Source organism: Lepisosteus oculatus, chromosome 29, assembly GCF_040954835.1.
Source record: "Lepisosteus oculatus isolate fLepOcu1 chromosome 29, fLepOcu1.hap2, whole genome shotgun sequence".
Taxonomy (NCBI): domain Eukaryota; kingdom Metazoa; phylum Chordata; class Actinopteri; order Semionotiformes; family Lepisosteidae; genus Lepisosteus; species Lepisosteus oculatus.
This window is the reverse complement of record NC_090724.1, coordinates 8,493,860-8,505,994: the sequence shown is the minus strand read 5'-3', so window position 1 is coordinate 8,505,994 and position 12,135 is coordinate 8,493,860. Positions and strand designations below refer to the sequence as shown.

The 12,135-nt window shown below is 45.9% G+C and overlaps 2 protein-coding genes across 7 annotated transcripts in view; one reads left to right on the top strand and one right to left on the bottom strand.

Annotated features, from left to right (window-relative positions):
* Nucleotides 1-8,453, bottom strand: part of shc2 (SHC (Src homology 2 domain containing) transforming protein 2) — a 34,911-nt gene extending 26,458 nt beyond the window's left edge. For 2 of the 6 annotated variants that reach the window (XM_069185941.1, XM_069185943.1), the window contains exons 1-2: nt 3,186-4,247; nt 2,323-2,504 (exon numbers count right to left, since the gene is read on the bottom strand). The gene's annotated coding sequence lies outside the window, so the exon portion shown is untranslated. Of the gene's footprint in view, nt 1-2,322; nt 2,505-3,185; nt 4,249-4,848; nt 4,951-5,847; nt 8,326-8,352 lie in introns of those variants that run through there. The other 4 variants (XM_069185940.1, XM_069185942.1, XM_069185939.1 and 1 more) reach the window with 4 other exon arrangements.
* Nucleotides 8,454-8,537: 84 nt separating this feature from the next.
* Nucleotides 8,538-11,652, top strand: cks2 (CDC28 protein kinase regulatory subunit 2). Its single transcript, XM_015365677.2, has 3 exons — nt 8,538-8,698; nt 9,516-9,643; nt 10,008-11,652. The coding sequence occupies exons 1-3, from the start codon at nt 8,640-8,642 to the stop codon at nt 10,049-10,051; spliced, it is 231 nt and encodes a 76-aa protein (XP_015221163.1). The 5' UTR covers nt 8,538-8,639; the 3' UTR covers nt 10,052-11,652.
* The last annotated feature ends 483 nt before the right edge of the window (nt 11,653-12,135 follow it).

Sequence of the window (12,135 nt, the reverse complement as noted above, 5' to 3'; positions counted from 1 at the left end):
AGCACCGGGGAAAATCCGTAACGGAATCGCGAGCCAGCAAACTTCCAAACCAAAAAAACCCTCGGACACAGGGAATATCCGAGTGCCCAGACCAGAGGGAAGTCGAAAGAAGTAAAAGTCAGGAAACGGGGCGAGCACACTGAGAGCGCCGAGACAGGGGAAGAAGATCACTAAGACTGAACGTCAGAGTGTCGCAGGGGCAGGTCTGAAAGCCAGTGCAGGTGGGACCGATTTTCCCCCTGATCTGGTTGTCGTAGCGCAGCTGAGTGACAGGTCTGCTGGAAGAGGGGGTGATTCTAGAGCAGTTGGCGTTCCTTCGGCAAGGCTGGGCGTCGTGTGGTGGTTTGCTGATTGAGATCCTCCGATCATAAGCCACCCTTTCTTGAAAGAAACCTCTGTACGGGCTTCGGCAGCGCGGCAGGGTAGCTCGCTCCAGACTCCCACAACCCTCTGTGTAAAAAAGTGCCTCCTAATCTCAGTTTGCGATGCGCGGCCGCATGTGAAAAAGCAAAGAGAAGGTTTGCAGGAGGACTGAAGTCACAGTGGATCACAGCTGAATACGAAGGCTTAGGCCCAGATTCAATTACAGCACTGACCCAGCCTCCAGTCCAGAATCACAGCCAACAGTGACTGACTGCTTCCCAGTCCCGTCTGACACCTGTCAGCAACAGACAAGTGGATCCTGGACTTAATCCATCCCAATTCTGACCCTGCATTGACACTGACAGCTCTGGAATCAGTCCAGGAAAGAGCAACCAGACACATTCTGGGCTTAAAAGAAGGTTCTGCACTGGACACAGGCTAAAGGAACCAAACCTTTCCAGTCTTGAACAATGAAGACTAGGAGACAAGAATTCACCATATCATTGACCAGCCAGCGGATTTCTTCATGATGAACAGTGAAACACGAACCAGAGGACACATCTGGAAATGACACGGAAGTCTATTTAAAACAGAGAAGAGGAGGCAGTTCTTTACACAGAGGGTGGTGGGAGTAGGGACCGAGCCACCCAGCCATGTTATTGAAGACAATCCATTGGTTTCTTTCAAGAAACAGCTGGATGCAATCCTTGGATTAATAGTTAACTCACTACCACAAGGGCTAGATGGGCCGGCTGGCTTCATTTATCACCGTATGTCATTACGGTTCTTATTTCCTTCACACGCGGCTTTGCTTTTATATAGCGCCTTGCAGGGCGGGATGCAGAAGTCAAAGCGTGATCCAAAAACAGAGCGCTAGCAGCGAGCGGGCCCATCCAGTCCTCTCAGAAACCCTGCTGGCCCACCCAGCACCCGCCTTCATTCATCACAGCAACAACCGCGCGTCCCAGCCGGTTCTGCGACAGCAGACATGTTGAAAATCGTCTCAACTCGACCGGCTGTGTGGTCGGGCTCCGATTTGGCGATCACGTCCCGTTCTGTCTTGAGAGACGACAGCCAAACGCCGATCTTTAATAAGACAGAAGAAGCGAGGGGCTTCTTCGTTTTTTACGGTTATTGTCGCTGGAGTTTAATCGTTTCCATGAGATGCTTTTATTGGGCTGTTTCTGCGGGAGAAGGGCCTGATTCTGTCTGGCGGCGTGTCCGGGGTTTGGGGGTACAGCGCTTCACTTCACGAAAGGAAAATGAAAGTGTGAAAGCGGGGCACTGCAGAGAACTGAGCCGAAAACTCCCTCTCAGCTTCGAGCTTTTCTTTTTATTTCAGGGATGATTCCCCCCAGAGAAAACGCCACGTTTTGTCACTGAAAAGAATCGTGTTTGTGATGATACTGGCGAGCTGCTCTCTGAAGTTCTCGCAGCTGCCCGCTCACCGTGGAAGTCCGAGTACGTGTAGCGATGCTCGATACGTTGTGATTTTGTGTCTATGTGGAGAACGATCGAATAAATTACAAGGAAACATTGATGTAGAAAACTAGAGCGAGTTATACATATCTCACCACCAGGAAGCCCGCGTTAAACTTTATAAATAAACTCATTACCACTATGTTGCTTCGTTGTTCAAGTGAAAGAACGCGTTTTGTTTTCCTGTTTCATTCACCAAGACCGCTTTTAATTAAAAAAAAAAGTCCAAATTGCATTTCTTGACAAGTGTTAATGGCCAATGTCACGGATATTCTGTACCTTTACTCCCTACATCGGTTACAGCGGAAAGACAAATAGAGGAACGAAACTTTTGCGCTGCCAAGGCTCAGACTAGTTTAAACGTTTGCAAAGTTAAACAAGGAGGAAAAGCGTTTTGCCCTTTTTTTTTTTGCGATGCTGTTTCAGAAATTCCCTGCTAAAAGAAGCAGAGATGAACGTACTGCACGCCCGTGGACATACCTGGAGAGACGAGTCCTGCCCCGGTCCTGCCGCGCGGCTAGAGAGGTGTGAGCCCGCGAGCGTCGCGCCCCGGGTCGGTGTGCGCGCGCTCTGCACGGCGCGGGGCGAGCCTCGAGCCGGAGAAGCCACAGACACCGCGAGCTGCCTCTTTCCTCTCCAGCGTCACTGACACACTTCCTCGCCTGCGGCACATAAAAACATATCTTCAGATTTCGGCCTCATACCCCGGATTTTTTTTTTTACTTTGCGCGTCTTTTAGTCTAATAATTATTTATCATTTCTAAACATAATAAATGCTTCTACAATTCATTTGATGTGATTTAGCCAATGGGCTCACCCTACACAGAGGGTTGTGGGAGCGTGGAACAGGCGAATAGATTATTTTCCTTGAAGACACAGAGGGATGAAATTAGCTCATAACTAGAAGACTCGCCATGTGGATCGAACAGCGTCCTCTCGCTCATAATGTAGTGAAACAAGGGGTTCTAATCAATTATAAGTAGGGCTGTTATTGAATACATATACAAATCAAGATTCTCACATCATCTTACTATGCAAGCTAATATTTTAACAAGTTCACTAACGTCATGCATTGCCAGATGTTCACAGCAAGCATATTACTTATTTTCTTGCAATAATCAGACCCAGCCACGGATAAAACATCTTTATTCTGACAAATAACTCTACAGCAGTTGGCCTGCTGTATATATAGATATGTACAATGCATGGTTTCCTTACTTTGGATTTAGAATATTCCAGAATTCTCATCCAGTAATCCAAATGTACCACAAAAACGTTTCTTAAAGCCAGCAAGGAAAAACCTGCCTCCTAATAAAAATGGATCCTACCCCAGATTAACTCACCTCCTCTCAAACACAGAGGCCCACCAGTGAATGGAAACCAATCTTCCCCTATTCCAACAACGCACCACTAACATGAGATGTGTTAACCCTGAGGAAATCCAGAAGATAGGAAATGGGAATTTTCCAAGATAAAGAAGAAGGCAGGATCTGTTGTAAGAATGCTCAGATTACCTAGATAGAACCTGGTTCCAGCCTGATGAGACAAAGCATCTCTCACTCAGAGTCCTCTCCTTCCGAGTCTGCGCCTGTATTTATGCTGTGGTCCGCTCCTTAGGAGGCAGTATGGACCACCCGCGGAATGGCCCGTTTATTCTTTAATACGACGGTCTTAATGATTTACAGTGGGGTTAATGAATCTCAGTAAATCATTAGGAACCCCTCTGCTCATCTTTTTGTTCACCTGTCTCCTAGCTCAAGATCAGGCACACAAACACAGCCAAGCAGGAATCAGTGATCCAAACCTTCCCAGAGACGGACTCAAGCAGGGCAGTTTGATCACTGCTGGACTTGCTGAAAACCAGCCCCCCACCCACAGTCACAACAGCATCCTGTTCTTACGGTTTGAATAAGAGGTCACAGGCGGGAAAAAAAAAAAAGAGTCTCCCTTCGTCGAGCAGCTGTCTGCATTTAAGAGCATTTTTAAAATAAGAACACACAAAAACGTCCATTAGTCAAACACATCCACCCACTCCCTCCAGTCTCGGCCATCTGTAGGAGGAGATTACGGTGTACGAATATACTACAGTAGCTCTCGCGTCCCACAACACAAGGCAAGCCCAGAACAAGGCTTTAACTGTAATAAACACGGCCTCCTGGCGACTGCTGAACCGCAGCAGAAAAAAACTTTCTAGACTAAATCTAAACTAACAGCTTAAACTAAGCTGTTATAGGAACTTTTTTAAAACAGTTTATGATCTTTTTACACGTATTTGTATTGTATTTTAAACCAACCAAAATACATGATCCATAAACTGCAGATTAAATGTTACAGAACATGTAGGTGAAGTGTTGGTAGAGAGCTTCATCTGAAAATAATTTATGAAAAGGAAAATAGTGAATATTCAAAACCTCTAACTATGTTCCTCACAACAAGGGGTTAAACTAAAGGAAGGAGAGACAGAAGATACTAAAAAAGAACACATAAAATAGTAATAACTCTAAACACTGTATAGAAAAGTAAAAACAGCTTCTTTTTCACAGAACAAATCCACTATTTCAGCTTTTGGAACTCTTTATGGAAATAGATTAAAATGGGGACCTGATTCAAATTTAGAGTCCAAAATCCTGACAGGCAGAATCTTCAGTGACACACAAACTAGAGGGTACGCGTGGGAGATGTGTGGAGGCGAGCTTAAGACCGAGAACAGCGGACACTTCTTCACACAAAGGGCAGCGAGGGTCTGAAACAAACCTACTTAACATGGGACAGCTCTGTGCAACGTGCAGCAGTTTATTTCACCAGCCTGGACGCGACACGCACAACACAGGGTCCTCTTTTCCCTGGGACAGGGGAAGCCCTGTTTAAGCGACACTGTACTGCAGAGCAGAGACTCAGAGACCCTGGTATTAGACTGCTGACCCAAAGGAAACCACTTCCTCTATTTGGTTTTTAAAGTGAAGACTTCATCGGCCTGTGGCCTCCTCCCCTGATGTTACTTAGCACCTTTCCATCCCAGAGCACAGGCTGCAAACACCAGCCCCTGCTTCTGCTGAGCCTTTCCCCACACACAGGCACAGACCAGGGATGCTGCAGCACTTCGGGCGTCTATGAAAATAGGCGTCGTTACTGTAAGAAATAACTTTTGCATGTTTTTTTATCTCTGTTGTACGCTATATTAAACGAATGAGAAAAGATCGATCAGCTTACTTCCTGTGAGCTGCTGACTTGTACAAACAGCCACTCACGTACAGAATGTAGCTAAACCATAGCACACCCTTTTTAGCAGCTGGAGTTACTAAGACTGGGGGGGGGGTTATTCTCCAGAGTTTTTCAGTACCTTCTGCTACCATTTCTGCATAGACGTGTTACCCTGTGTGGCTTGGAAAGGCTTTGAAATGCGTTCTCTCATGTAATGGCTGGCGAGTTTACTAGGAGACAAAAACGTATGTAGCAGAGAGCTGAAATACACCCCAGTCTACCATCCAACTCTGATATAATTGCACCTCCCCAGGAACAGTTCATTTTCATGGAATGATACTTAAATTTAAACGGAAAAGCCAGTATCAAGTTTTCAGTCTAAAGTTTTCAGCAGCAAAAGCATCAGAGATTTTGCCTGAGGAGCATCCTGTTAAAAAAATAAGGAACAAGTAAAAGTTTATTCTGTGCTGCAAAGAGAAAAGAAACACATTTCAACTGTGGAGCCTTCTTCAGGTGTCACACCCGTAGAAGGCTCTACAGCCGAAATGTTGTCTTTTTCTGCTCTTTTCAGCAGGGACTAAACCTTTATTTGTTCCTTTGCAGCTTATGCATGCTGACACGGCTCCCTCCTTGAACCCGTTAAAAAAATTGCGCCAGTGATCTTTGACATCTCACACGTTTGTCACTGAGCAGGGCTTCCTAAGGCTCTAAAGAAGTGCGATGTCTCTTCAAACAGCTCCTGTCTGCAACACGCAGCAGAAAAGGCCACACTCGGTACTCACCTACCTGACATTTCACACCCACCTGCGCCGCCCAGCCGCCTTGAGAGGGACCAGAGCGTGGATGTTACTCGGATGTCAGTCAAAGGGCAGAAGAAAGGGCCGGAGGACTTTACAGCCCCCGGAAACGGTTTTGAAAGGGCAACACAAATGCATCTTGCCTCATGCAGCATTTTGTGCTTCCTCTTTGATACTGCAGCCAAAGCAAAAATCACTCTTTTTAATTCAAAGCCGTATTTATTGAAAGAAATATTTCAATATAGCTGGGTCATAACCTATACTCATCAGGCCTCGGGGCGGTGTTAATCGTCTGTGCTGGGATCAGAGGCCTTCGATGAAAACCAGGTTGCTGCTGTAAGAGACGCTGGCAGAGCAGTAGGTGGCGATCTGACCGTTCCCTCTGGACCAGAATGCCCAAACTAACGTCCCAGAGTGGTCACGGGGGACACTGTGCTGTAGGGGGTTCCACAAGGATGAGACCTTAAAAGAAGGTCTTGACAGCTTGGTTATTAATAATCATGTCACTGTTTCTAAGGTGGCATGGTCAGCCAGCTGGGAGCTGCAGGGTGATATGGCTGCTGGGGGAAAGATGAATAAGGAGGAAGGAGGAAGTTGAACAATTTATTTTAATAAGTCTTTTTTTAAAAAAAAGAAGGGGGAAGAATTTAAAGAAAAGATAAAGAGGAAGGAGAGTATGGCATTCAGACCTGTTTGGATACCGACACGCTATCACCCAGGCGTGGCCCTTAAACCCCACACTTATTCTGTCCCGACTCCGAGCACAGAAAGATATTAAAGTGCTCAGGGGTGGCACACACTCCCTTGTTTTCATCTGTGCGATTGCCCACTCCCGTCAGTCTGACTTAATTTCAAAGGTCACGGCTCGAGTTATTCTACAACAGTTTGTTAAACACAAATCGTGCTTTCGAAACGTGGTCACAGGCGAGCGAATCAGGTCAAGGTTGTGTTTACACGAAACCACGGCTGCTCCAGCTCATTTTCTAAAACAGACGAACGCCGTGAATATAAATAAAGATTTTCGCCGTCGCCCTCATCCTCACAGAATATACTACAAGTGTGCGAGGATGAGGTTAACCACAGCTGACATTTTCGTTTTTTTTTCTTTCGAGACTCATTGCCCACCTTTGTCAATTTTCTTTTTCTGTCCACCAGTTTCGAGGTAAACGTGAACCCTTGTGTTTTTAGAGTGGAGGAAAAAAAAAAACTTTCAACAAGTAAAGGTCAATCACTTCTCGGGGTTTAGTGCTGAACTCATTTCAGTTGTGTAGTCGTCAGACCTCATGGGTTTGTTTGCGCTAATGAGCTCGCTAACATTTCTGCTTCCGGCTCAATAAATAAACCATACGATTATTTAATTATGCAAAAGGCCAGGGATGCTCATGCGGTGTATCCAGAGGGGAATTTCCCAGTCCTGTTTTTCCTGGAGACCCAGATTCCAGCAGGTTTTTAACAGGGAGTCATTAAATCCTACATTTCTGCAGATTTAGAATGGAACTGCAGTCAGTTAGCAGGCAATGTGTTGAATGAGGTGATATGGAGATCCATTGTCTAATCACTTTATCCAATATAGGGTCGCTGGGTATCCCACAACACAAGGCGGGGTACACCCTGGACTTTGGAATTAGGGAGGAAACCCATGCAAACTAGGGGAGAACATACAAACTCCACACAGACATCACCCCAGGATTTGAACCCAGGACCCCAGCATAATGAAGCAGCAAAGCTCACCAGTGCACCAACATCCTGCTCTATGCAGATAGCTATTAAATCCTGCATTTCTGAAGATTTGTAACTAAATCGTGATCAGATATACATTTGTTATTTGTTATTGCGATTTGTTAACTGCATACAGAGATATTCAGGGGCACAGAACATTAGTTGTCCTAATTGAACAGACGAGTTTAATACGTTCCAAATGTTCCCAACTGTTTTACAGCCGTGGTTTAGGGTAACCTGCAAGACTTACGGGATTTGGATGGCCTTACACTTAAACCCCTCTAATATGTACAATTTAAACAACTGAAAAAAATGATCCGTCACTCTTCAGACGTAGAGAAAGTTTAACGACGGCTATATCTTGCGAACTGAGCTCGTAATAAACAACAATTATATAATAATGGTCATAGCCTAAATTGGAAACATCGTTCTTGTTGCATTTACAATTAGTTTCGTCATACAGGAGCCTCGTATTTAAAAAAAAGACTTTAAAAAACACTCTGTCACAAGGACTGTCACAAAAATACCACCAAAATACAAACGGAATCACTTTCAACACGATACACCTCATTTCCTTTAAAAATTGGGTCAACACTACTATTAGGAGAGTCAGTCATTCCATTACATAATCAGTATATAAAGAAATTACGTTAGTAAATTATCCACCCTGTAAAGCAACAAAAAACCGCCAAGTGCAACACTAGAGTTTAGTGAAATGAGAAGAAATTAGCAATCTGTCGTGAAACTGTTCTCTCTTCCGGCCATGTTGGCTCTTGACGTTTAATATACTTACAGTTCAAGCGGCCCCCCTGGAACTTGAGCCAAAATGGCAGCAGTTTCCTCTCCCAGCGTCTGACTCAAACGCGAGCTCGGGCGGGCCTCCTGGCAGCCGTTTGGCTTTGCCCCGCGCGGCTGGTCCGTTACGGCCAATCAGAGCGCGAGAGCCGGCAGTTTGAGTTTGAATCTTTGGTCCCGTGCGGGGTGAAGTGCGCGAGAGCTGGGGAGAAGTTAACTGCAGCGCGAAACCGGGCTGAGCTCTGAAAGCGAGCGGAGAGTCGACTATTTGATAAAGATTTAAACATGTCGAAGAAGCAAATCTACTATTCTGACAAATACACAGACGAGGAATATGAATACAGGTATGCCACGTATTCTGTGGTTTGTTTTCTTTCGTCGGACTTGCGCTTAAATATTACAGTATTATTGTAAAATAATCTTTTTCGAATGTGTATAGATTTGGGAGCAGGAAACACTCGCCTTGCATGGACAAGGTCTTTATTTAGGTTATTTGTAGTTTAACCCGGAACCAACGCATTTTTGTGTCCTGTTTATTAGATTTATTCACTTGGAAAACTTTTTTTTTTGTCTCGCACAGACTCTCAGCGGTTTCAGACTTGTTCCTTGCAGATTAATATCTCGTTTTCAATAAATGCCAAAGCCTGTAAGGCGCAGGTAACTATCTCCAGAACCAGAAGGTCACGCTGGCTCACTGTAGTAACCGTGGAAGATTTTCGTCAGCGATAAATATGAGCGAAATCGAGATCCTGTGTTATTTTCGGCAGTGCAGCTCGGGTCCTGGCGAAGTGACAGGTTTTCTAGCGTGTACAGCGGGTGCACAACTCTTATTTTCGACGGAAACAGTTGCATGTTGTTTTAATTTCTAATGCATTTGGCCGATCTGTTTTCCTGCACTTGCAGCCGATTATACGGCTGTCTGGGTGAAGCATCCAGCTCACCTGGGACTCGAACCCACAGCCTTCCAGCCAGGAGTGGGGAGCTCCGGGCACCGCTCCCGGCTGCCCCTCAACCTCCTGGGGTGTTACAACAGACCGATCTGGACAGCAGTGCTCGGTGCACGTCTGTTTGCATGGTGCTTCTATGAGCAAGGGAGGGGGCTGCCTGATCTGGGCAAGAAACGCTGTCAACCTGATTTAAGACGACCTTTGACCCCCCCAGGCACGTGATGCTTCCCAAGCAAATGTCCAAGCTGGTGCCGACGTCCCACCTGATGTCCGAGGAGGAGTGGCGCAGCCTGGGTGTGCAGCAGAGCCAGGGCTGGATACACTACATGATCCACAAGCCAGGTAGCTGCGTCCTCCCGGCTCGCGATCTGTTCCAAACGGCCGTCTGACCTTTGACCTGAACCGAGGTCCCTACAACCCCGCTGGGGGCTGCAGCAGGAGAAGAAGATCACGCGTCCGGTTCTTCCGTTTTGGGTCGCTGGTGTAAGTTTGAGTTTGGGGGGGGGTCTGGGGCTGTTGCTGCTGTTGTTACAACAGAAAATTCATTTAGAGACGTTGAACGTCGAACCTGGTTTCAGGGCCGAACGTGACTCCGGCCCACAGAAAGCGTCAGCCGGTTCGAGCCGAAACGTGTGTCTTGAGGGCCGCGGCTGTATCGAATCCCAGAGGAGCCCTGTTCAAGCTCAGTGCCTGTTTGTCTTTCCAGAGCCGCACATCCTGCTGTTCCGAAGGCCTCTCCCGAAAGAGTGAAAGAGGAGAAGACGGCGGGACTCCCATTTTCATCCCATTATTCTTCACACCAAAACTGCCATCAAGAACCTGGGCAAACGTGTGTCTGCGCACGTGTGCGTATGGCTTTGTATGGTGGCTGTTTTGAGTTGACATTAGGCCTAACTGTAATCTTTGTAAACCCACGCGATGAAAAGCCTGACAGACTGGGAGAATATCCAAGACCTGACTCCCGAGGCCAGCAGAGCGGGGTGGGTGTGGCGTGCAGGGAGCTCCTTCTGCAGGAAACATCCAGCTGGGCGCAGACATTTCATTCCCTCTGCTGGCCGCCTGGGCTCAGAGCGTCGCCCGCGGCAGCCTGCGCTGCTCAAGTCAGCCCCTCGGTTTGAATGGGGGCACTGCGGATCTGGGTCTCCCGATGGCTGCTACTGCCAGACTCGAGTGCTCTCCTAACTGGGCAGAAGCCACCTGCGCCTGCTGGTGAGCTCTCTGGGCCCAGGGCTGTCCAGCCCTGCTGCTGCTGCTGTCCCGAGCACCTGCTGCGTTTCAATTCAGCCTGACTGGGCTAATAACTTCATTAGTGCTTCCAGGACAATTCTATATATATAGAAATTCCTCATGTCAAAGCTTCAGAACTGAAAATCAAATTCTAATTGGGGTTTCATTAAATTAACGAGCCCAGCTGGAATAGGACCCAGCAGAGGCCTGAACTGGGAAGCCCTGCATTAAACAGTAGTACTGGACTCTGTGAATGAGTGCAGTAGAAAAGAGTTCATATTATTTATTACTCATTTTGTTCAATCTTGAGAATGTATCATTAGGAATGGATCCTTTTCCCAAGACAGTGCCTGGAGGTCCCAAGTATATCTATTGCATTGGATTTCTTTTAGTAAAAATCTAAAAGTTTTTCATTTTGTTTTCAGTGGGCGTGGATCTGGCAATTGCTGGAGTCAGGTTTCACTTTTATGCTTAATTTAGCGATATTGAAAGTGCACCATGGAGGTCACAGGACGCTGTAGTCTTCACAAAGCCGAAAAAGAAATGCTTCTTTTTCTACTGCTTGTTGTTCTATTATAGCTACTCTGTAGTCCAGTATTCTCCTGTTTTCTGTAACGGAGCAGTTATTGTCGACTCTACAGGGGATACTTTAAATAGTGCAGTTAGCGAATAGCTGCAGAGGTGTTAAATTCCACAGCCCGCACCAGTGTTTAAATCTGTAGCCACTGCGGCACTTCTGAATCTAAGACGGTTGCTAAAGCAGAAGGGCTTGACCAAGGGTGCAGATCTGACCTCTTTATTTCGCAGTCCGCATTTTTGACATATCCTGTAGCTGTTGAGAGCTCCACCACGAGTTTTGCAAAAAGGACAATGACTGTTACAATTCACTTGGTTGACCGTCCTCCCCCGGTTAATGCTTGGAAACCCATGTTTGCTTCAGTTCCACTTTGGTGTGATTTGTCTGTACCAATCCGTCTTCGCAATTGTATTTTAAATCTTTCTATTTTATTTTTACCCCCATTGTTCTCCAATACCTTTTTTTATTTATTTGAATACTGGAACATGTTCTTCAAATCTATTGTGACTGTTTTATTTTTATAAAGTTTGTAAAATCTGTATTTATACTGTTCTGACAAAACGAGGTCAATGGTGCAGGCAAGGTCTAGTTCCTAGTTACTATTTGTTTTTTCTTATTGGGACTCATTTGAAACTTTTAGAAGGGCCAACAGCTGTTAGTTGAGAGAAGCTGTTATCTCTTGAGATCCCCAGCTTCTCAAGAACAAGGAAAGTCAACATGACTAATTAACTAAGTCCTGAGTTTATTAAAGGGCTCAGCTGGAAATAAAATCAGAAACCTTCTAGCCCTACAGGAGTGGACTTATGCACATCTTCCCTGAGGTATTTCTTTGGTTTCACTGTTTGGAACTCCCTGTTTGTACAGAGGTCCCATCTCCAGGAGCTGGTCATTTATAACAAGCACCTTATTTCTCATTCTTATATTATTTTAACATCTAATCTGAGCTGTAATAGTATCTATTTGTCAGATTAAATGTGAACCTGTCTATTTTTTTAACAGTCCAATATGTGAATGCACCAACGAGAGAGGG

What these genes read in the sequence shown, in the direction of transcription:
- cks2 (XM_015365677.2), top strand. Translation starts at nt 8,640, where the DNA reads ATGTCGAAGAAGCAAATCTACTATTCTGACAAATACACAGACGAGGAA. An exon ending in GACGAGGAATATGAATACAG is followed by an intron (nt 8,699 to 9,515) that starts GTATGCCACGTA and finishes TGACCCCCCCAG; the next exon opens with GCACGTGATGCTTCCCAAGC. An exon ending in CTACATGATCCACAAGCCAG is followed by an intron (nt 9,644 to 10,007) that starts GTAGCTGCGTCC and finishes TTGTCTTTCCAG; the next exon opens with AGCCGCACATCCTGCTGTTC.